Source organism: Contarinia nasturtii, unplaced genomic scaffold (assembly GCF_009176525.2).
Source record: "Contarinia nasturtii isolate CC-2019 unplaced genomic scaffold, AAFC_CNas_1.1 Cnas_scaffold_993, whole genome shotgun sequence".
Classification (NCBI taxonomy): Eukaryota; Metazoa; Arthropoda; class Insecta; order Diptera; family Cecidomyiidae; genus Contarinia; species Contarinia nasturtii.
This window is the reverse complement of record NW_022198340.1, coordinates 1,813,741-1,838,824: the sequence shown is the minus strand read 5'-3', so window position 1 is coordinate 1,838,824 and position 25,084 is coordinate 1,813,741. Positions and strand designations below refer to the sequence as shown.

The 25,084-nt window shown below is 34.6% G+C and overlaps 4 protein-coding genes across 4 annotated transcripts in view; 2 read left to right on the top strand and 2 right to left on the bottom strand.

Annotated features, from left to right (window-relative positions):
* Positions 1-1,483: 1,483 nt before the first annotated feature.
* Positions 1,484-3,210, bottom strand: LOC116343253 (lipase member H-A-like). Its single transcript, XM_031771220.1, has 5 exons — positions 2,671-3,210; positions 2,457-2,599; positions 2,271-2,342; positions 2,142-2,195; positions 1,484-1,992 (listed from the first exon to the last, which is right to left on the bottom strand). Exons 1-5 carry the CDS (start codon positions 3,156-3,158, stop codon positions 1,748-1,750), a joined length of 1,002 nt encoding a protein of 333 aa, XP_031627080.1. The 5' UTR covers positions 3,159-3,210; the 3' UTR covers positions 1,484-1,747.
* A 1,259-nt stretch (positions 3,211-4,469) lies between these two features.
* Positions 4,470-5,527, top strand: LOC116343252. Its single transcript, XM_031771218.1, has 2 exons — positions 4,470-4,594; positions 4,723-5,527. Exons 1-2 carry the CDS (start codon positions 4,544-4,546, stop codon positions 5,389-5,391), a joined length of 720 nt encoding a protein of 239 aa, XP_031627078.1. The 5' UTR covers positions 4,470-4,543; the 3' UTR covers positions 5,392-5,527.
* A 1,747-nt stretch (positions 5,528-7,274) lies between these two features.
* Positions 7,275-9,899, bottom strand: LOC116343204 (flocculation protein FLO11). The gene is made up of 6 exons (XM_031771143.1): positions 9,432-9,899; positions 9,181-9,364; positions 8,886-9,103; positions 8,694-8,814; positions 8,305-8,502; positions 7,275-8,187 (listed from the first exon to the last, which is right to left on the bottom strand). Exons 1-6 carry the CDS (start codon positions 9,442-9,444, stop codon positions 7,449-7,451), a joined length of 1,473 nt encoding a protein of 490 aa, XP_031627003.1. The 5' UTR covers positions 9,445-9,899; the 3' UTR covers positions 7,275-7,448.
* A 1,180-nt stretch (positions 9,900-11,079) lies between these two features.
* LOC116343443 (histone demethylase UTY) overlaps positions 11,080-25,084 on the top strand; it is a 29,395-nt gene continuing 15,390 nt past the window's right edge. Inside the window, exons 1-4 of the mRNA XM_031771491.1 lie at positions 11,080-11,474; positions 11,562-11,628; positions 11,702-12,368; positions 12,463-12,571. Coding sequence (XP_031627351.1) covers positions 11,407-11,474; positions 11,562-11,628; positions 11,702-12,368; positions 12,463-12,571 — 911 coding nt within the window. The 5' untranslated portion in view covers positions 11,080-11,406. The remainder of the gene's footprint in view (positions 11,475-11,561; positions 11,629-11,701; positions 12,369-12,462; positions 12,572-25,084) is intronic.

Genomic DNA, 25,084 nt, shown 5'->3' with positions numbered 1-25,084 from the left:
TGCCGGTGAGTATTTTACTTCTTTTTCTCTACCGATATCCACTTTATGCAAATTACTTCAGTTAGAATATTAAGTGAAAATGTTTTTCCATAAAAACTTGTAGCTACCTTTTAATCCACACAATTTGCCAAAAATTAAAAATGTCATGATTTGGCATACAATTTGCATTTTTTAAGACGCAACAATATTTTCCTAAAAATCTTTGATTTGAGCTATAAAACTAGATATTTTTTTGGCAAAAAAGAGCATTTTTTATTTTTTCAGTTGAAAAATTTGTATTTTATTTTGTGTTAATATACAATTCACTTCTATGGTATTTGCCTCGGCAACAATTATTTCGAGGTTGTTCCTTAAGTCGGGATGGGGCCTTGTCCAGGTTTTCTTCCAGTTCCCCTCGGTTTCTTAGTAGTTTTTGGGCTGCTCCCTCCTACACCGGCTCCCGCCATATTGTCAGGTGATCCAGCTACAACCAAAATCAGAGCAACAAGCAAAAGTATGAAAAAAGTTAATTTCATCTTCGGATATTTTATTAACTGAATGTTTCGAAACAACTCGACGGTATGATTTGCTTCTGTCATATCCAAAACTTCTTATACTAAAACTCAAGGTAATTTGGCTCTTTTTGATAAACTCTTTATTTACTGTTCTTTATCACGCTGCCATAATTTATCTTCAATATTGTCGGGAACTCCCCGCATAACTGGTTGGATAAGCTATTTTTATTGTATTGATATTACTAATAATCTAAAAATCATCGTCGAAAAATAGATCAAATTTTTATATACGTGCATATTCTCACACCGACTTGGATCATTTATGTTACGCAATTCATTGTGTATTATCACATTAGACGTATTTTTATATTTGAGTTGGGATTTTTTTTCAAAAGTCCAAGCTGTGATCTGACTTCAAATATGGAATATTCTTACATTTCTAGTACGAATAAATGTGATTTATGTTCACACTTAACCCATGAATGGTAAGTAAAAATACGATACTTTCAGGTAATATCGAAAATGGCATATTTATTAAGTTGAATCTTCTCAGTAAACAATTTTCAAACGACTAAACTTATTCTAAAAACCAGTTTGCCTGGACGAATGCAACTCATTCACAAAGTCATGATTATCATTTGCAATATAAATAGGCGCATCACGTAATTTAATACTATCATTTTAAAAACAAACTACAAAAACAGTATACGTGGTGATGTCAATTCGCAGCGTACTCAAAAAATAGAAATGTTCAACAATCCGTTTGTTTGTATTTCATCTTAAATGGAAACCATTCATAGCAAGCCAAATCTGATTGAAAATAAAAGAGCAATTCGTTTCTGGCATTTTTCCTTAGTTGAGGTATTGATGGAAATAGACTTGTGCAATCAAAGGGCATGTATTGATTTGTTTTTATCATTTCCTTACATTTAGTGCATTGCATAGTGATTGAGTTGTAATTGCGACGCATGAAATAACACATGTATCAATCATTTTAAATATAAATCCATTATCTTTGACCTCGCAAGGTCTCTTTTATTTTTAATATAATTCTTGTTGATTTTCGCTTCCTCTTATATTTTTGCAAAATATTGTTCAATTTTTCTCTCTTCATTTTACTGTTTCAGGTAACAGATTCTAAACTTAATATCCGTCGACTAGCATTTTGATTGACAAGATTCGAAATATTATAAAATAATCATTTTATATTTGAATTTTGGATAAAGTAATCTCATTAGTAATAGTAAAAACTATTAAAACAAATGTCTCATAGCAAACGGTGATTTTCCACGAGTTTGCAAGTAGTATAAGCCCAATGGACGACTGATAAGATTCACAAGATCGCCACCCATCAATGCGTTTTCACCGTGCTCCGAGCATTTTTCATCGTATATTTCGCCATATGATAAACATTTTGTTGCCAAAAATCGAGATGTGCGCTTCAAACTCTCGATAAACAGATCATGTACGCGGGTGTGTGAGCAGACCTCACCAACAACTGCAGAAGATAAACAATATGTTTAATAATACGTACTCGAGCAAATAGTCTATCTTAAAACAGGTTTCAAATGAATTTTTGAAAGAAGAGTCTGTATTTTTTTATTTGAAAGATATAATTAGATTGTGGAAAAAAAAAATGAAGATTACATGGAATAATACTCGCACATTCTGGTTGTACACATCCAAAATTTGGATAGAAATCTAAATAAAAAAAAATCGATTATGAAATAATTTCAATTCAAAACAAAAATTTCAATTTAAAAAATTCAAATATACCAGCATGACCAATGGGATGTTTAACACCCAAAAAACCTCCACTCGTGTGAATGACTTGAACGTAATTTGCGTCTGTAACGTAATTTATACAAAATTAATATTTTAAATAAGCAACCTTTTTTGATCATATAGGTAATTCATTTGACTCATATCTCTCTCTCTCTTTCTTTTCTTTCTTTAACTCACCGCTATAATGTAACCGGCAACTCTCATCTTTCAAATGAAACAGTGGCAACGCTGGATCTAGTGCAATTATCGTTGCCAATTTTCCTGACTTAATGTTTTTGCCTACAATTCCGCACGTATGTGCGCCCAAGCTATGACCGACACTATAACGATTTATTAAATCAACTATATTTATGTATCAACTCACACAGTAAATGCATTAATAAATACAAACCATGTGAGTTCATCTAAGTTCAATCCGAGCGTAACCAAATAATCAATGAATCGAGCGACAGCTTGTCCGACCTCGCGAATTCGATGTCTGGCTTTTACATAATTAATCGTTTTTGCACCACGTAACCAATTAATTGCAATGAAATTAAAATCGTCTCGTTCCAAAAAAGCGTGCGCGTATTTCTGCAATGTATCCTGATCACTGAAATAACCGTGAATAAAAAGTCGGGTCGGCCTATTGGGATGCCAATTCCATCTGCAATTTTGCACACCGATCAACGTTCGATTATCATTTTCACCATTCAAAATAAAATTGTCGTTATTCAAAATATTTGAATCGATTTCTTGCAACGTTGTGGCAGTTGAATGATTCGAAAATCGACAATACATCTCGTAAAATACGTCACGTTTCGCATCAAATTTACCAGCTGCGACTAAAGCAGAGATAACGATCAACAGCACGAGCGTTTTAAATTTGTTCGACAACATGGTATGTGAATTGTACAGAGTACGAAGCGCACAGTCAAACTGCAACCTGTTGTGCCGGTATATGCATCTTATATAGTTAGGACATTCTGACTGTGACGTCGTTGAACTGATGTGATTTGATGAGCTGACACAATATACATTTATTGACCGGTTTTAATTTATGAAATTGATCTGATACTTGATAGCACAGCATCTGCTGCGCGACAACATTGACATAAAAACGATTAGTTGATAAAGGAGTAACTCACTCTTATTGACATTTCATGCTAATGCATGTTATAGGGGAATTTTTGATTGAGGTTGTAAATACCAACTATCCAAAAAATCCCATAATTAAAAAAGCCCATACTAAAAATCTCACAACATCTCATCTCATCAAAATCTCGCATTATTTTTACTACATTTTACTTCGTAAGGTGGAGTAATAGGTTGTGCAAGGTTATGCGATAGTCAAGCCATTGAAAATACGTGCTATTATTGTTGTTGCTAAATACGCTTGAATTGTAACAAAAATAAATAGAAATTGTTGGCATTTTCTGCACTTGGTTTGTCGAAGATGACATAGTATTTCTAATGATAGTATTGGTGACCGGTCGTATTTTCAAATCTAATGGAGAATTTATGCCCGAAATATCGTAGAAAATAATATTTAAAATTTGGTCATATTTTCCCCCAGAAATTTTTTTTATTTTCGGGAAATTGTGTCCAAAAACAAAAAGAGACTATTTCCAGTTCGATTTGGACGTAATTTCCTGGGGAAAATATTACCAAACTGATGAAGAATTTACATCCAAAAAATTGAAGAAATTGTGGCCAAAATTCGAAAAAAATCCCAATTAAAAATGAAGAAGCTAAAGAGATAATTTAAAAATGTACTTAAATGTGCCGCATTTTTTTAAAACTGTACCATACTAGTTCGGATAATATTTGAAGGTCAAATTTTGGGAAATTTAAATTCGCTTTGCTATTTTCAGTTTTTGCCCTACACGTCCACATTTTTTTTTTTTTTTTATTTTTTTTTTTCAAATGAAACTTTCCACTAACCAGATGAAGTTTAAACAGATCTTTAGAATTTTTTTGCCGTACTATTGTGATATTTTTTGCCTGGTTACACAATTTCATTTATAGAAAACAAACAATATATCCATGGAGAATTCTAAAATGTTCCACGAAGAATTAGGTGGTTGACGTCAATTGAAAGCGTACAGCCGTACACGCGTATTTCATAACAATTCGTATTTGTTTGTTTGGAATGTTAAACATTATTGAATGTCTAAGGAATTTTTCTAGCTTAGATCACCCATGTGTCTCAAATGAATTTAGCCGACTATAAAAATCGCAGGATCTGAGCCATCTAATCACACTGAAGCAAGCTCTTAGCCACTATGTGTCGTTTAATCCAAACAGTTTTCGTAGTTACGGTTCTCGTTGCCGGTGTAAGTATTTTTTTTTGTATAAAATTTTCACATTTCACATTTCGCCCTCTTTGTAGCTCGATATTACCTTTATTGTCAAAATTTTAATTTAATTTTTTTTATTTTTTTTATTTCTTTCTAAAAACCAGTACCATTGCAACGTTCCAAATGTAGGAGAAATGTTGGGAAAACCTCAAGAGTATGCAATGAGCCCAGCGCAATGGCAATCCATTGAATCTACGTTTGAATTGTACAAAAAATCAATAACCTCTATGCAAATTTCCCTTAAAAAGTTAAAAAAAAATAAAACAGTAAAAGAAATTTTAAGTTTGATTAACGCTAATTTGGGCTACTTTCAAAATTGGATAAGAGGCCTCAAGCAACTTGACGACAGTACTGTTTCTTATGTTGCCGGTATATCTAACGCATGGACCCAATTGTTAAGAGAAGATGCAGAACATATACAATTGTTTGATGCATCCAAATTGACAGCTTTGGAAAATAGCATTCGCGGTGATGAGAAATTGGCAATTGATCAATTGCAATTAGTTAATCATGTAGGGAGCTTATTGCTTGAGGGGATGGGCAATCGTAAAGAAGAAGTTGATAATTTTGATACACATTTACAATTCGGAGACGGCTACATGTCATCACTGGATGCAATTTTGAATAATATTGATTTAACATTTACATTGAACTATCAAAGAAATGTAGAAATGCAAAATCATTTTAAAGATTTAAAAGCGGCAAAAGAAGAAATGAAAAAAATATTGGATGAACTATACAAAGCACTTGTAGTCAAAAACAAAAATGATTAAAAAATGATAAAATTTGTTCGAAATACGTTTATTAAGTTTGCCTGACCTTGTAATATTCTTTCTTATTCAATAGTTCACTTAGAACTAAAGTTTTGTTTAACAATATGAAAAAATAAAACAAATACCAAATTTCCTATAAAATACATATTTTCTTACAAAATTTTCTCAAATACATTCACTAATTATACAAAATACCTTATATATGATAAGAATAATGACACTTTTAACAATTTTACTGAATTCAATGTGACAGCATTGACTAACAATATTATGTATTATGATTATTTTTCTTTCAGTTTGTAAGGTATATACATCTCATTATTAAGGTTTTTCAAGAAAAAAAAATATTTTTCCCCAAAATTACCTCAGGTATCATCCATTTCGTGGTACAAAATTCCAGTGTTAGACATAAAAAAACATTGACAAAACTCTAAAAAAAACTCGCTTTCTACAGAAAGTTAGTACATAAATTTGTTTTCAAAAATTCCAATAGAATATTCTATCCAAGCAAAATACTACAAATAGTTTGGCGAAAAGTGCACCAATAACGTAGTTTTCGGCTTGGTAGTGTTAAGAAAAATTACCCATTCGATTCCATTTTGTCTTTGTACAAAGGCAATGCATAGCAACGCGCATCTGAAATTCAAAAATTTACTTCAAATTAAAACTTTATATGAAAATGAAAAAGATACAATATAACTTTTAAGAAGTCAACAAATATTTATATTGAAAATATAATAAATTGTTATTCTGTTCATTCAAATGGTTCTCTTTTTAAAAGCTGTTTTATAACAGAATGATTAATTAATAAAAAACTTGAATTACATCTACAACAAAAAACAGTATAGAGCGATAACAAAATATGAACTGACCCCGTTTGATTAAAAAAAATTAAGGAACTTTTCATTAACTCTCTCTCTCTATATGAGACACCTTGTATAACAATTTGAATGTATATCCAAATAAATTTTTTAATTTAAATTATAAGTCTTCGATAGACATAACAATAAACAAACGTCTGTTTGCTTATTTTTTGCGAATATTTATTTTAGATCCACACTTAACAATTTTATTTTTTTTAATGAAAAATTTCTTTTCAGTGTGACTGAAAAAAACTTCTACATACATCATTTCCTAATAACTTGATCATGTAACTTATTTTTCAAAAAAAAAAATTTTTAAATATGGAATAATAGTAGTACACTTTGAAGATTAATCGTACACAATCTGATTTGAATCGATTTAAAAATTAACTTCAAATTCTTTCAAATTCAAAAAAGGAAAATATTATAAAAATCTTACTTTTTTGATCAGGCATTTCAAGCCGGTACACGTTTCTATCCCAGCATAGCTGAGTTGCAAATTGTGTTTCCTCCACCAAACACGTCTGGTTGCATCCAATTTCGCACTTCAAATGTGATAGTACTTCGAAATTACTTCGGTCATCATGATCATCATTTTGATAATGAGCTATCAAAACACATATATGAAAACGTACACCTAAGTACTTCCTCTGCCGCTTCGGTACTAGTATATAATTTTAAAAATGATCAAACAACCGAAATCAAGATAAATACACTAGAAAAAGTAGATGTGCAATTTCAGTGAAACTCATTTTTGAAGTATTTTGCATTGGATTTCGATTATTAATATTATTTGTTTTTCTTTATTGAATAATATGGTATAGGTGCTACAATAAATATGTATATATGTACGATTGAATTGGTTCTCATTCAAGTCGGTCATTTTTTTCTTTGCTGTTTCGAGCACACACTATAAACAGGCCATCATCTGGAATAGCTGTGGTATATGTTGGATTCGCAATGCATATTCTTTCATTTCATTCCATTCCGTGCCATTGTATATAAGGTATTTTCACTGTGTTTAAATCAAAAATGATGAGCGACAATTTTGTTTATTTAAATATAGTATGTAACGCATGTGCTAATGCTTCCATTTTTGTAAAACTTCGTTAATACGCTAAAATTCAATTTGCATTGTGTATATTATTATACTAAAATGATGCGTTTGAGGTCTAAATACAATTAAACAGAACTCTAAGTTGAATTTTCAGTCGAATCGCTTCCTAATGTGTCAACAGCAACAACAACAACAACATCTGCATCTGTGACATTACGGTCATTGCTTGGCATACATTTAGCGCGTAAATCAATCGTTTTGCGGTCGTTGTGCTCGTTGGCCAATTCAATATCGTCAGTCGATGAGACAAGATTTTGTACAATACAAAAACTGTCCGTTTTTTTCGATGAATCACATTCCATTGTTTCATCCGTTTTATTGTCGATTAAATTTAACGAATTCGATTCGCAGGCAACTGCCGCTGCGGTTGCAATTGTATCTGTATTTGTTTGTGGCTTAAAATCAATGCTGCTGCAATCAGTTTCGGTGCTATCGGTACTAACACGAGCCAAAAATAATTTCTTTATTTTTTCGCATGCTTCGTCGCGTTTTTGTGTAACGGATTTATCATCGGCGTCTTGTGTCGTTGGTTTATTTTGGCTATCACTATCAAAATCGAGATCACTCAGATCACTGTTCAAATCTGAATTGGCCGCTTTTGTACATAAATTCGGTATATCCATTGGGATTTCCATGGCGCTTGTTGATGAATTTGGCGACGGTGCAGCCGATAATGACGATGAATGACTCGATGATGAATTTGTATTTGCTGTGCATAATTTTGATATATAAAACTTTGGCGTTGTTCGACCCTCCGTCGAATCGGGGCTGGGACATAACAATGGCGAGCGGCATGGTGAATGGCCACGTGAACTACTGTTTATGGACAAAATGAATAGATTAATGTCAATTGATTTGATTTGGTTTTCGATAAATGAATGGAAATTCATTGATGGCGATATAATCTCTTTTTCATCATTTGTAAATCGGTACCTTTCAGTGAAGATCTTTTTAAATGGAGGTGGCGAATAGCTGTTTGAATAATTATCGTCGAGTTCGAATTTTCGTTTGACCGGACCCAATGAACTTGGCCGCATCGCAATTGGTGACATTGAACGTCTGGTTTGAAAAGTTCGCCGTGTTGGCGATGGAGACAATCCATATGGTGGGAGTCGCAAACCAGCTCGACTACTGCAAAAAAAAATTGATAAAAAATGTAATCATTTTTTTTTTCAAGCTTTTGATGTGAATTCAAAAATAGATAAAGATACGTAAAGACGTAGATTTTTTGCTTAACTCATGACTTTCAATTTAAATAAAATTACACCAAAAAAATGTGCAAAACAACCGAATGGTGTGTCGTCGAAAAGAAAAATGCAAACCTTGTTGGTGAAGGACTAGAACAGCTAATAATGCCTGTAGGTAGAGTCACGTGCAGTGGATTTGTAAGATCCGAGCTTGTATCACTTTTAAACGACCAGTGCTCTGCATCCAAAGTTAAATCTAAAATTAATTTTTTCAAGTTTAAAAAAAAAAATCTCAAAAATTTCTAAATGGAATTGATTTTCACTAACCTTCCCAACTTTGACTGATTTGCAAAGCAGTATGAATTTCACGTTCATGGTTCACTTCACGGCTAGTAACATCGGCGCATTCTTCTTGTCTCAATTGTGAAACGCGTGGTGTTAATCGAGGCAAAGGTCCTGGATTTGTGGCCAATGGGCTAAATCCGGTTGAATATCGGCGTGCTCTGGGTGCAAATATATTAAAAGTTGGTGTTGGTGACGCATCTCTGCCGTAAACCAGAAGAAAAATAGAGGTTAGCTTCATAAAATACTGTCCACTTGGTCTGTATTAAAGTTGCCTTACCTTGATCGAGATGTGGTCGAAGTAATATTTGGGCTATTCGTTGTCGGGCTATTCATTGTATTTGTGGTGCCAGTCGATGACACAGTGACTTTATTAGTCGGAGGTAGTATGTGATTTATGATTGGTGTACTGTTGCAACGTTTCAAAGTGTTGGTTGGATCAAAATCCATGCTATTGTGTTCAGCTGCGGAATAAAAAATAAAATTGTTATTGTTAGCACTTGCATCATCACAATATCAAGTCACACTTACTCATATCATTCATTTTTGCATTCAGCACGGCACAATCACAATGAAATGTCGTTGCAATTCTCAGCGATATTCATCAGTGTAATAATTCTTTTTTATTATGAAGGGTACTCAATAAAATGTTCAAAACGGATTTCGACTCTTTGTTTTACTCTTAATCACAAATTGCACATTTGCTTTAAAAATTCAAAGCAAACACAATTTTCTGCGATGCACAGAAATGAACTTTTCCACTTTGTTTCGACAGCAACTTCAATCCTTCAATCAAAACAATTTATTCGCGTTTATTTTCAAATGATCGAAAAATTGACGGAATAAAATCATAACAAAATGATTGATGAAGTTTTTTTTTCTCTCAATAAAATTCCTTTTTAGGGCGATGATTATTTTGCTGTAGACACACAGCAATAAAAAAAGATGTACTCGAAAAATTACTCTTTTTTTCTCACTTCTTGTGCACTGTGTGCATTAAGCAATAGAAGACGATATTATAAAAAAAGGTACAGATGAACAAACTTCAAATGTATTTTGGGCTAACTGTCAAATGTATGGTGGCGACGGTTCGTTTCGTGTGTGTATATATTCTATATATGAATCGCATTTTCACTGTATGAGTGGTGCGTGGTATAACATTTTTACGATATAGAATTAATGCTTTTGGGCGTTCAACTGATTCTGACATCAATTTTGAAAAATACAAAACTGTTTTCCTTTCGCTCATTCGTCTAATCATAATAAAATTGATTGAATGTAAAATTTTTGAGCAAATTTTCACCTTTTCACATTGCAAACTTGATACGCGATATTTATAGTTAATTTTTTTAAACAGAAATCGTCAGGAAACTGTTTTTGAAAATCAAACTATTGACATGATCAAACGATTTGATGATTTTGTGATCAAGTGGAATATGTAAATGAAAAATCAAGTGAAAGTCAATCCAATGAAGTTAATTCCTTGAAAACTTGAAAATTATTTCTTTTTTCCATACGGAATCAATCATATTAAACTTTGAATTCTGAAAAATATTCTAAAGAAGAATTGCATTCAAATTCAAAGTTGGTGTTTTCAATCGAAAATTTTTCGGTCACGATACCAATTTGAATGTTGTCAATTTTTCTTTCAAAAAATCCGAAAATCGAGTATCACACGCATTGATATGAAATCAAATAATCTCAATAGAAATGAAATTTTTCGCAATTTGTTCGGCAGTCCAACTTCAGAACGATATGTGACTTGTGAAGAATGTGCGCGTGCATCAACGACGTTCATAAAATGGTAAACATCGTTGGTCTGTTTGTGTCACGATGTAAATAAAATACACACACAAACATCCGTAGTATAGACATAGACACAAACGTTTTTGTTTAGCTGTCACATACATTGGGCTGTCAAAATGCAAACGAACACATCACATACATACATACACACACTGCATATTCCGTAGTACAGAGCCGGTGTGCCAGTGGTGCCACACAATTGAAACCAAAATTCCCGTAGTATCCCAATATAAACTTCAACACTTCAATACTACGTGAATGTACACACAAACATATAGCATAGAGACACCGATTTGACTTTCAAAACTTCGAAATAAATAACATTAACAAAAAAATGGCTGCCCGCGTGTAATTCACCTTTTTTGTTATAAATGTCCAACAAGTATATTCACGATTGATATTTTATTTATTCGTGATTTGCTTATCAAATAGTTCTAGTTATATTTTTTAAATATTTTGTTTCCATTCTATATGATTAAATTGAAAATTGTTGCAAGTGTTGTGTTGACAGTGGTCACAGAAAGGCGACCAGAAGTGAAAAAGAAAATTGTATGTGTGGGTCTCACCGAACATTGAATGAATTAAAACGGAACGAAAACAACAACAGTTTTTTGTCATCTATTGTCTATTAAAATCTATGAAGAAAATTGAATTTAAGCATATTTTGTGTGTGTAAATAAAAAGTAGCAGTGAATTAAACATGCTTCCCGACAGCGATGAAGTCAATTTATCGCCAACTGAACTACAAATCTTATCGGAACTTGACAGGTCAGTTGTATACATTCAAAATATTGTTCACCATTCACTTGTTACTGAATTTAAACGGAAAATAATTTCTTTTGATCATTTGTGCAGTCGTCAATTTGGATTTCTTCGGCTAAATGGTATAGAACATCGGAAAAAGAAAGCGGTCGTTGTCAAGGTAATTCCGTCTTCTCTCAATGAAATCAAACTTTCTCTTTAAAAATCTGAAATGTTTTTTTTTTCTCTCGCAGGCCATCAAGTATTTGGAGCGCATGCTGATTCAAGCTTACTGCCAACAGGAGCGTGAAAAACGATGCACAATCACAGCAAAAAATGATGCCGAAACAAATGCAAGTGCTAACGATGAAGCTGAATCCAATGCCGAGAAAATGGATACAAATGAATCGACAACGGAGACTGCGACAGCGACAGCAACGGAAACAACAACCGCAGACGGCACAAAAACACCAAAAACCGAACCGGATGCATCACCAAAATCAAATGACGTAGAAATGGTTGACGCTTCAGTACCAATGCCAACCATTAAACAAGAACCAAATGATGAAGATAGTACGATTGAAACGGACCCGTTGGCTGAAACACCAACAACTGACGACGATACAAATAAAACGGATGAGAAAAATGACACACCGCCGGAAATTCAAACGGTAAAAACCGAAGCCGAAGCCAATGAAAATGGGAATGTTGACAACAGTGAAACAAACAAAGAGACACAAAGTGGAGATTCAGCAGCAACAACAACACCAACACCAACACCAACACCAACGGATGAACCAATCAAAATTGAAGAATCCACAACCGATAAGGACGATCCATACTCAAAAGACATAAACATTGATCCGCGAACTTACTGTAAACTTGGCCATTTTCATTTGCTACTTGAAGATTACGCAAAAGGTAAAACGCACTCAAATGAAGCAAAAGATTATGACGCGATTGACTGCATGACCTTGCGTGCAAATCAAATTTCATTCCATCTTTACATTTTCAGCAATGTCCGCATATCAAAAATTCTTCGGATTAGAAAAAGAGCATTGGCGTGATACGGCATTTCTATACGGACTTGGCATGGTGTATTATCATTATAATGCATATCGATGGTAAGTAAATTCAAGTGTTTGTTTTTTTCAAGTGCATTTTTATTTCATTCAATTCGTCGAAAATGGAATTTAGGTCAATTTATTCGTGGAATTTGTTATGGGAACAATCACGAGTCGATCAACAAATCGGAAATTTATTAATTAAAAGAAAGGAATATGGTTCCAGGGTGGGATGAATTCGTTCCAGCAATTATAGTGTTTCAATGAATAATTTGTGTGGGCATGATAGAAGAAGAATCCAAGTGCACTTGATAGGGATAATGGTTCCAAGGTTGTAAACAATAATCTTGAATGAAATATGAATTGAATGCCGGTGCACGCGTTTGCACAAAATCCGATTGAGTAAATGAGAAAACGTCTGAGATATATGTGCCAAAAAGAAATTGTGTTCATAGAAGGATATAAGGGAAATTGCTCTCTTATTGTTCTCAATAGAAAGTATATTTACATGATATTCCCCTATTTTACTCACATATTACATTTCCCCTTCGCACCAAAAATCGCATAACAGTGCTACGTGCACTCAAAAGCACACACTAAGACATGCCCGCGTTCGACATCAAGAACTATTTTCAATTCGTATAAATCAATGTACGTGTGTGTGTGTATGAGAATTATAATCTCTAGTGCTGTTGACGGTATTGTGAGCTAGCGTAAAGCATAGCCGCACCGTACGTAACACACATATGCGATGCGAACAAGACACACAAAAAAAAACGACGATGAATGTTCAGTTGGCGTTGAGCGATCGGCCATTACGTACTGTTTTCAGTTTTTGGGTTGTGTTTTCGTGTTCCGTTCCGTTTTTTGAAAGTTTTTTGTACACCCAAATGAATTGAAGAAGGTAAAAAAAGACAGAACAAAAAATTCTCAATCCACACAGTGAGTGTCTATCTATTGGTTGGAAAACGGGTCGATAGGATTGAGTATATATTGTACACCCATGAATTTGTAAAATAGTTTCAAATGTGGAAAAGTGTTATTTAAAAAAAAATGTATACATTGGCGCGTCTCGCATCAAAATACTCACTAATCAACGAAAATAATAACAAACAAACGGATTTTTTTTCTATTTTTCGAGTTTAACGAATTCACAACATTATCGCAACAACGTAAGGACGTTAACAGAGAATAAAAGACTGTTTTATGTGTATATACATGAAATAAAAGTCACTGCCTCTCCACTGTTGTTCTAGACAAACGAAACATTTTTTTTTGTTTTATATTACCAAATTTAACAGACACATTTTTTTATCATCGATGTCGTGTGTACGTTAATGAAGTCTCGTTTTTGCCGATTTTTTATCATTATCATTCAATTCCAATTTTATCAATTCTCATAACAATTAAAACTGTGTCAACATCGGCTAGACATACTTTTTGCTTCGATGTCACAAAGTGAATGAACAAAACCAGACACACACACACACCAGTGCTAGTGATTGTGGCGAATATTTTATTCAAATGGATTCAAATATTTCCAAGTGTGAATTAAAAGCAAAACATCAACATAAACCTCTCTCATTAAAGTGTGTACATCCACTATAGACTATAAATAATTCACAGTCTCTTCTTCGCATGATTTGACTCGATGAAATTTTTCCCAACTGCAAATATACACAAACACACTAGAAAGCTGCATATCGTCGTGTGCAATGCAAAAAAAAAAGTTGAAACAACACTCAATAAAAGTAATTAAAATGAAAATCTCATGCAAACAGAGAAATCTACAAACAGTATAGCTGAAGTTAATAACAACAAAACGCCGTAAAAACAGACACATATAAACAAAAATTAAAAGCAGAAAAAAACCCAACAAAGTGCAGCAAAACTAAAATTGTAAATATAAGCGCGAACAGTTAAAAGTGTATTTTGTGAATCATTTATGAATTCGGTTGAAATTCATTTCCTCGTTGTTTTTTTAATAAGCATACTTGATTAGTTGGATGTGTTTCTTTTGCTGTGAATTATATTACTCATCGGCACATCAAAAAATTCCCCATTGTGTGTTCATTTTTTCGTCTTCTTGAGCTCTATACAAAAAAACGAGTGCGATTATTCAACAAGACATAGACAATCCAAGAATTGCAAAGAAGTAATAAATTTATAAATCTGTGTTCATTGTTAAACAAAACTAACAAACTAGCCGCAAACGAAACATAACATTGTGTTCATCAAATCAAGAGATTGTTTCTCTACAAAGTGCATTTTTTTTACTTAAAAGTTACAAGAGAGCAACATTAACGAACTTTGTGAAAGAAAGCGATAGAGAGAGAGAGAGAGAGAGAGAGAAAATCAGCCGTTAAAAAACGTTGAATAAAAGAAGGTAATGAACGAAATTCTTAAAAGGGTTTCAATTCAAATAGTTATTTTGCCCCAGTCTCGATATACCATTGTTTGATCATAATTCTTTTTTATCATTGAATTCGTAACTTATGCGAGAACGCGCGTAATGCGAACACATACACACACGGCCGACATACGGTCGAGTGACAATCAAAACCATACATCACATGAATGGAGATGCTTAAAATACATATGTGTGCATATATAAATAGAAAAATTGTAATCGAGACTAAAAAGTAAATAAAACATCCAGTCATTTGCACAAATATGAATGAATGACGAACAGAAACGAGAAAAAGAGAGGGACAGTTTATTAATTTGAAAATTAGAATTGATTGTTATACAAATATCATCAAATAAATACATATATCAATAATAAAAATGTCGAACGACTCTCCACCTCTCCCGATTGTTATTGGAGATGAACAAAAAAAAAACCGAAGAAACAGTAAAACAAACAACGAACGAGAGAAAAAAAAATGAGCAATTGTTATATGCGGAAATCAAATGTTTCATTCAATTTGAGTTGAACATTTGGTGTAAGTGAAAAGAGATGAGTGTGAGTGTGCGTGTGAGAGGTTAACGGGTGCCAAAAAAATCATACTTTTTTTCGCTTCGAAAATATATGGGCTAGATTAGCTATGGTACGATTTATCGGTCTTTTTCGGTGGTACCCTCTTCCGCTGTTTTTCGGTTTCTGCTCTTTCTCTGTTCACAATTCGATTGTGCACACACCACCACAGACGCACACCGAGCTGCTTGTTCTCATGCTGTAAGCAACAAAAACGTTTGATATTGGATGGAACGACGAACCTCTTTATTTCGGTGACTGCAAGGCAAGCAAAAGAGACATAGAAGCGAACATACAAACGATGTGTGTACGTGACGTGATGAGATTGTGTTGGTAATAAAGCTATTGCTGTTGATACAACTCCTATAAGCGCAATCGTCAACAATGTATGCGTGTATTCTATGTGTAATCTAATGGCATAAGATCTATATACATGAATTTTCATTTAATGCCAATGTACAATGTAAGCGAGGAAGTGTCTCAAACTCAAGTCATTCATTTCTGTTCATTTCTCTTCTTTGCCATTTCTTCCTGAAGAGAGAAGCAGCAAAAAATAGCGATAACAGTTTCCAACCGTTTCTATTTCCGTGTAGTGAAATTTCAACACTCAACACGGGTGAATAAAAAAAGTAACCATTCTAAGATATTCTTGATAGCGTTTGTTTTACGCTGCTACGTGACACTAATACATCTGTATTGCGTTGATGATTTATGTTCAAATATACTTAGCGGATTCTTGTTTCATTTTGCACGGCTCGATTCACAACACCAGCATCGTTTCATCAGGCAAATCGAGTATTTGCAGCAACAACAAAAAAAAAAACAATTTTTATTAGATTTTCTGTTCACACCAAGTGAAATCACCATTTTTTTTCTAGTGAGAATGACTTACGGTACTTCGGGTGCCAGTGCACACAATTTTACTATCTCACTATAAAATAGCATTCGCTCAAATGGCCCATGTAGTTTATAATGCATGCAAGGCATGTAGCCAATTTTTATCGAGTCTCTGCTATTGTAGCGACGACGATGACGGCGACGAGCTCGCGAAACGACAGATGGGCAAATGCGTCTCGATGTACGTTGCTAATATCATCGTCATTTATAACTGGATTGGACATTTTCAACAACAAGCAGCAGCTAAAGAACTTTATTGTGCGCGCACTCACTCACAATGTGTGTGTATGTGATTCCAATCAAAAATTGAATAGGCGGTAGCCAGACTTTTAGCAATAGCAAAATAAAACTATTTTTATTTTCACCACTGCACATGATTCTGAGAATGAGACAGAGAGTGAGAAAGGAAGTTTTTTTTCTGTCAATTTGTGTTTCATGCGATAAATAATTTGTTCACTCAGATAATTTTGCGGGTTGAAAACCGCAAATTACAGTTTTTCCATTTTGTTATACATAAAAAGGAAGATTGTTATTTCGTACGTATCGTGATATTCGGTTAATTCTCTCACAATTGAAAAACAGTTAATTGCGAGCAGCAGCTACTGCATGGGTTTCATGCAATCGGGCAGGTACAATGTCGGGACCACGACGACGACGGCGACGATGATAACGAATCGACAGATAAACAGCCGAATGAAAAAGAAGAGGAAGAAAAAATGTGTTGCCTGTGCGGTAGACTCATTTTCGAGCCTACCTTGTCTCATCAAACCGCACAACCAAAACAACAAAAACAAAAGAGCGAACGAAAAAACTAGACATGCAACAATCAAGAATAACAAAACACAAACATTTTTACTCGAACTCGGTCTAAACACGAACACCTTACCTTAGTACGACCGTGAACGAAGAAGCGTAAGCAAAAAGAAAGTCTCAAAAGATGGGTTGAAGTTGCGATTCGAATTTTGTACACACACACACAATGCAAAATAGAATATTGCATGTGCAACACTTGTTTTCTTTTTTATTCACTCAAGCAAAAAATGAAATACAAATGCGAAAAATACAGGTTTTGGCCATGGAACCGTTCACCTCATCCCTTTGCAGTTCATTCAATTATATATTTTTTTTATTTCGTTTTTTCGCACAAAACCTCAAGGAAACTGCACCTAAAAATAGGGAAAATTTGGTGCAATAAAGTAATCACGACTAAAATAGAACACAAAATGCTCAAAAATATTCAAATTTTGTTATTAATTGAAATAAATCCTTTGTTGAATCTAAAAATAATAAATCGTATGCCAATTATCTATTAAAAATAGCCTGTGCGCTCAACAAGAAGATGATTTTAAAAAATATGAGGTCAATTGTTGACCCCACGAGAACTTGTTTATCGAATTGAATTCTTTGCCATTAAACATGCCACCATTTTCATCGATTCCAAAACTTTTCGCTTTCTCCCTCTCTCTCTCTCTCTCTGTTCTCGTGGTTCTGTATCTGACTCTTGTGCGCGCGCTCAAAAACACGTGTAGAAAGGTAGAATCGAAAAAAATTGATAACTTGCACACAAACACATGCTTATATATATTGATAAACAAAACGAGAGCGCATTCACGTGCTCTTCTTCATCGTGCAGTGTTTCTTGTGTGAGGTGATGTTTTTTATTGTCTCGTTTTGTTAGTTTCTTGTTCTTCGCCAGCGATTTATTTTGTGTTATATTTCGGTCAGTGCCTGTGCCGTGGCCATTGTCGTTATCTATTGATGTATTTGAGTTGCGTTTGCGATCGGGCCCATGCTTCGTGATTTGTTTTATTTATATATGTGAGTGAACGCACGACTAAGAATATCGTTGTGTATAGAAAAAAATGTAGATTTCTTTTATTTTTCTTCAATTCCATTTGTATCATCTGCTAAATGCTCGGTGTATTTATGGATGAGCAACGTAAATTCTTTTATGTATATCTTCTTCATAATCACCGTCGTCGTCGTCGTCTTTGTGGTTGTTGGCTGTGTTTGTATATTCTTGTCGCGTTGTTGGTTCGTCGTCGGTGTATTCAAGTTCAATCAACTCTCCCATCTTGGCTCTCATGATGTACGGTTAGTCACACCATACACCGATTCTTTAAACAATATATATTATATAGAAAAAAAACAATGCTAACAATTCTCATTCGAGCGGTTGAAAGAAGAAAAACGAAATAATTCATCAAATTACCAACAATAAAGAAACGAAGAAGTAGTGAAATAACAACAACGTGACAGATCAAATAAGAAATATATACGAATATGTTGAAAGAGCCTCCCCGATGTTCACAGTAATTGCTTTAAGAGAACACTTTACTTTGATTTGTTCTTTTTTTGTGATGCTCTCGTTTTTTTTTTTTGCTGTTGCCTTTTTTTCTACTCGTTTGCCGCGGTCCGAATTTTATTAGTAGCCGCGCTCACTCAATGGAAATAATAATAATAACGGCGTGTAAGATCAAACGAGCAATGCTAATGAAGCGAGATTTTTTGTTTGCCGCCGTTTAGCCATCCGCAAAATTTGCATGTGAGTACTCAAACTCACACACGCGATACGCATCGAGTATTTAAATAAAAAACCAACTCTGAATGAATCAATTTCTCAGAATGTCGAGAACAAAAGCGCTATCGATTTTTATGAATCAGGTATTCACGCTTTACTGTGGGCGATAATCTTCATTCACGCATTTTTTTTTCTTCATCAAACCATAATTTTCACGCATTTTGTTTGTGCGGAAGGTATTTTGCCTACACACAAATCAATATCCGAGTTGAAGTGAGCGAAACATGTGCGCCTCGCTCAAAAATGAATGTTACAAAACAAGTATTGCACAACAATGGGAAATGATCTATGGTTAGAACGTCACCGTGATTAAAACGTAAGCATCGATGTACGTACATGCGTTGGCAAGCAAATAGCAAAACATGATTATATGACCCTACGCTTTATGATACTCTTCATGACCGTTTCGAAGAAATTAGTTGTGTGCTTAAAATGGCACAAGAAGCATTCTCTCGTTTGAAAAACGTGATTGTTATCAGTGTTATTGTTATTACCTGCAAAACTGGTCAATGAGTGTATTTGCTAACGAAGTTTTTTTTTATCATCACCATTTCCTCAACGTTCATGGAATTGAATAAGTTTTTACTCATTTTCATTCTCTCATTCTATCTGTTACGTAGTGTTTTCTTTTTTGCTCTTTTTTAAATAGTTTCCATCTGTATTCGGAGCGTGTAAAATCTCGTCAACTTCTCTTGTAAGTGCTCTAAATTGACACTGTTTACATATAAATATTTTTCCGAGTGAAAATAAATACAACCACTCTGGTATCATTCTACGAATCCATGCGACACAAAGTTCATAACCAATAAACAATATTGACGGAATAAGTTTTATGATTTTATGTGTGTTCGCTTTTTGTGTGTTTGTTTTGTGAAAAACAACGAACCATTCCAGTGAAATGTATGTGTTTTGTGGGTACCAGTGTACAATCTCTGTGCAGTCATAAGGTCATTCTGAGAGAGTGAGAGAAAATTGACGAGGAAGAAACTGGTGTCATAAAATTTAAATGTTTATTTACTCCCTGGAGAATGTTGAGTTGGAAAATTGCATTGTAGCAAACATGAGAAACGGGAAAGGAAGTGTTTATTGATGCTGTGATAAAAACAAAGTTGCTTACAACAGACACAACCAAACTCATTTTAAACACACCGTAAATTATTGTTTTGAATATAGATAAATATGAACATAGTTCGACCAAAAAAACAAAAACATAAATAAACGACGAAAAAAACAAATTATGACTTAGCACCAAATAAACACACAGACGATGTGCAAAGGCATTTCACGAACAATTCAATTTGTTTCGCCTTGAAACGTTCATTTTATGTGTATTTTCTAGGTGTATTTTTCAGTGAATATGAGGAAATCAGTAAACAATCTATCATGCTTTGAATCTTTCCACTGAAATATGTCTCAATCAGAATAAATCGGCGAGTTTAATATCAAAAGTCAATTCAAACTGTTTGGATCGACAGTCAATTTATTATGATTATTTATAAGGTTAAATATTTTATGACTTTTTCACCAAAGGAAAAGTGTTATTGTCACATCGTTCATAAATGAATGAAAGCTAATGAATGAATCAGAGACATCGTGATTATAAAGTATATTGAATGGCATATCTTTATGAAATTAGAATGCTAATGACAATAATTAGCAAAGATTTTGAGCGATTCGTTTCGCCTGAGCTCTGCTTCAGTCAACGCAGTAATTAAGCGATTGGACCGGCTTCGCTGAAATAATGTGACTGTGCAAAGTAAAAAAGTACAGTTGTTCATTCCATTTTTGGAAGTCTTGAATTTCGACGGTTTTTTGTTCAAACTTTACAAAGAACCATATAGTCGAGCAAATGAAGAAAAAAAAACGACTGAAAAGAAACTATCGAGAGTTTTGACGAAAAAAGGCACGAACAAAGACGAGAGAGAGAATGAGAGGGGGAGAGAGAGAGAAAATGAATAAAAAGAAAAGCATGTTGAAGCATAGAGAAAACTCGAGTTGCGAGTATATTTAAGATAGCCATTTTAATGTGGTTGAGACTCACGTAGGCAATGCTCATAGTGACTATACGTAGGTTGCTCCATAATTTTTTTTAAAATGGTACTTATAGTGTTGCCCGATGTAAACCATTGTCATATTCGTAAAGTTTGATGTTTTGGTATGTATTCGTGCCCTGAACCTTTTGTCGTACGAACGCTATTTGTATTGTTTACAGTGACTGGTAAACTGCGACTCAACAAAAAAATGAATTTTACACGTGAAGATTTTCGTAAAATGATTTACTACGATTTTCGAAGTAAATTATCTCAACAACAGTGTTTCGATCGACTTCATTTGGCCTTTGGCAATGAAGCACCAACCCTTCAGACAATTTATAACTGGTACCGAGAATTCCGTTGCGGTCGTAGTTCGCTCAAAGACGAGTTTCATACAGGTCGTCCAAAATCGGCTGTTGTGCCACAAAACATCGATGCTGTCAGAAAACTGATTATGGAAGATCGTCATGTGACCTACCGTGAGATTGAGGCATCTTTGGGCATTTCATCCCACAGCATACATACAATTTTGCATGAACATTTAGCCGTAAAAAAGATTTGCTCTCGTTGGATCCCACATAAATTGACCGATGAACAAAAAATGGCTCGTGTGAGTTGGTGTAAAGAAATGCTCAAGAAATTCAATCGTGGTGCTTCAAAAGACGTTAATAAAATCGTCACTGGTGACGAATCGTGGATATATGCCTATGAGCCCGAAACGAAACAGCAGTCGACTGTATGGGTCTTCCAAAATGAAGATAACCCAACGAAAGTTGTTCGAGCAAGAAGCACTTCGAAGCGAATGGTCGCCTGTTTTTTCGGGAGAAGTGGTCATGTGGCAACCGTTCCACTAGAGGATCGTAAGACCGTCAATTCTGATTGGTATACCACCATTTGTTTGCCCGAAGTGTTTGGTGAAATAAGAAAAAACAACCACCGTCGCAAAATAATTCTTCATCACGATAATGCGAGCTCTCACACATCTTTTCAAACTACTCGATTTTTGACCGGTCAAAACATCGAACTGATGGGTCATCCACCGTACAGTCCTGACCTGGCACCCAATGACTTTTTTTTGTTCCCAAGCGTGAAGAAAAAACTACGTGGTCAACGATTTTCGACACCAGAAGAAGCAGTTGAAGCGTTCAAAACACACGTTTTGGAGATATCAATTTCGGAGTGGCACGAATGCTATGACAAATGGTTTCATCGAATGCAAAAGTGTATCGATCATCTCGGGGAATATTTTGAAAAACAATAAAACCATTTTCGACAAAAAACAACTGTGTTATATATGTTTTTAAAAAAAATTATGGAGCAACCCTCGTATCGTGTCTCGTGTTCACAAAAAAAACAGATTTCGTTCATTCTATGTAGCGTATTCTCAGCCATACATGGATGAGGTTTGTATGTTGTGTTATTTTTTTGTGTTCGTTCATTGTTCGTTCGATTTGGTCGTGTGTGTCTCATGTTGTTTGTGCAGCATATAACACACTGTATTACGACAGCGAGAGCACACATTAGATGTAGTTCGACGCATTCAAATAGCATAGAGTAAAATCGTCTTTGTGTGCATTTATATAGTTGTTCATGATTTAATTTTGTTTCCTTTCTCTCCATCACTCTCTTTCGCCTCAACAAAATCAACGTGCACTTTTCGCATCTCTGACAATGTATTAGAAACTACTCGGAGCCGAGTAATGTTTGTATATAAATTCGTTATGCTATATTAATCGTGAAATCCGATTCATATCGTCTTTTGAAATTTATTCATCAAATCAACTCGATTCTAAATACATCGATGACTGCATATTTTTATTGTCATATGCATTAATATCCATAAATGCATCGAAATCATTTTACTCGCTTCATTCCAGCTTCATATTAATTAAAATGTACTGAGCAAGAATGCGATGCAAGTGTCGGCGGCGACGGCGACAACGGCAAGCCACGAAGAAGGAAGAAAAGCGCAAACACAACAACCGCAAATATTTTTACCGTATTTCCGCATATGAAAGTAGCAAAAATTCTGATTCTAAAGAAATGTATTTCTGGCGTGTGAATGAAAAGGGAGAGCGAACGCACAGTGTTCACACGAGAGTGTATGGCGACATTATTATTTTTTTTTTTATCAACAGTTTGTTGCGATAATAATCACCTCGCTGTGTGTGTGTCCCACTTTATGCGGAACAACAAATAATGTCATACATGCATATTCATTATGAAATTTCGATGCAAATTCCAATGAGTGACATTTCTATCCGTTCATTTAGTGTAAATAATGAGCCCCGTCCAATGCATCCCCGACTACTTGTGGTGCGTGCATTAATTAAAGCAAAACCTATGTGATTTATGATATGAAAGAGAATCTAAATGTCTCCATTAACCGCTTTGTGCGATCCATTTCATGCATATACGCGATTGCAATCAATTTGAGAATTTTTTCGGTATAAAAAATTAATTTGTTGACAATTTCTATATAATTGAATTAAACATGCAAATTGAAGTGCATGAAGATGGGTAGTATTCAAATACTAAATCAAAACTGTTTTTGTCGTTCCAATTATTCTTTTTTTTTTATTTGTTTTGCTGAGCATGCAAAATATTGCGCCGATAGCCAAAAGTTGTTTTTGTCGAATTTGAAGAGGTTCAGTGTGAATGTCGAAATTTGATTGTCATGACATGACAAGCAGTGTCGAAAACACAAGACGAGTAACACAACGGTTTCAATTGAAACTCCACCGCACAAAATCGAATCGACAACGAATAGACATGAATAACAGAAGACAGTAGTCGAGTCGAAATGGCTAATCGTTGAAAATCGCTTTGTTGCCAAAATGCATGGCAACAAACCATAAATCATACCGCATATTTAATGGCGAGCGCTCAAGTATCGTGCTTGCATATATAGAATTTTGAACAACAACAACAACAGCCGAGAAGAACACACAAAACAGTCTCATTTCCATTGTAAGTCAACTGTACATAGAGCATGAGCACATACACATGGCTGCGAGTACCGAACACACACACACACATACACAAAAGAAACGTATTTTTTTCCTATCGTTCATTTCGGATGTACTATCATTAATGTGAAAAGCAATAACAATAACAGCAGCGACACAGCACAACACCGGAGCCCCGTATTTGTTGCAGCATAGTCGATCGCATTCACGTTGCCTGTGTCGACCGAATATACAGCACGGGCATTGCCCTCAATAACTACCAACACTCATATATGCCGCACGTTTCTCTATAAAGCCCTTTCACACACGACAACACACAAAGATGTATCGTATCGTTCACGCGATAGACCAACACATGCGGATACGGCCTCTTTTAGCTTGCTTGCTATTCAAATGGATCGACTACAAATATATTTGAACGATTTAAACAATGCAAGGCTGGCATATAGCAGCAGCAACTTTATGTGTATTTGATGGCAACAGAAACGAGAGCTCACAAATTGTAAACACAAGTCGTTTCGATTCATATATTCTTTTTTTTCGTGGATTTTTGCCTTCGTATTTGATGTAATCGTCATCACATGCGTCTCTCTCACTATACTTTCGGCACCGTAATTCCCTATCTCTCATTCTCCGTCGTTCCTTTTGCTTTCCGCTTATGTGCCAGTACGTGTATGTGTGTGCGGGAGAAAGAGAGTGAGTCTTATTGCTCTCTTTTGGTTTTTGGTCGTTTAAAATGTTTTGTTGCCGTATATTTTTAGTCGATAAATGGCACTTTGTATGGCGTACATATACAAAATGTTGTGTGTGCATCGTCAAAATTCTTTTGTGCTGTACTGAGATGATGGCGGATCGACAACGGCGACGACGACGACGACAACAAAGGCAACGAATATACATATATTCGAATGCGATGTGCTATGTGAGCATGCGCTTTTACGCATTATGGTTTGGTGGGTACGTGACGAGTGAACGTCTATTCTTCCAAATAAATTCACTCTTTCGATGTGTGTGCATTTTATTTGCCTTTCTTGAATCAAATGCTTTATAATACTGAATGCTGATGATAAAATACACTTCGAAATCGACCGCAATCATTCAACACACATCGTATAG

Coding starts and splice junctions, on each gene's coding strand:
- LOC116343253 (XM_031771220.1), bottom strand. CDS start 3,158: ATGTTGTCGAACAAATTTAAAACGCTCGTGCTGTTGATCGTTATCTCT. Junction 2,600..2,670: donor AACTTAGATGAACTCACATG/GTTTGTATTTAT, acceptor AAATCGTTATAG/TGTCGGTCATAGCTTGGGCG. Junction 2,196..2,270: donor ACATCCCATTGGTCATGCTG/GTATATTTGAAT, acceptor TTTTTTATTTAG/ATTTCTATCCAAATTTTGGA.
- LOC116343252 (XM_031771218.1), top strand. CDS start 4,544: ATGTGTCGTTTAATCCAAACAGTTTTCGTAGTTACGGTTCTCGTTGCC. Junction 4,595..4,722: donor TTACGGTTCTCGTTGCCGGT/GTAAGTATTTTT, acceptor TCTAAAAACCAG/TACCATTGCAACGTTCCAAA.
- LOC116343204 (XM_031771143.1), bottom strand. Junction 9,104..9,180: donor TCGACCACATCTCGATCAAG/GTAAGGCAACTT, acceptor GGTTTACGGCAG/AGATGCGTCACCAACACCAA. Junction 8,188..8,304: donor AAAAAGATCTTCACTGAAAG/GTACCGATTTAC, acceptor GTCCATAAACAG/TAGTTCACGTGGCCATTCAC.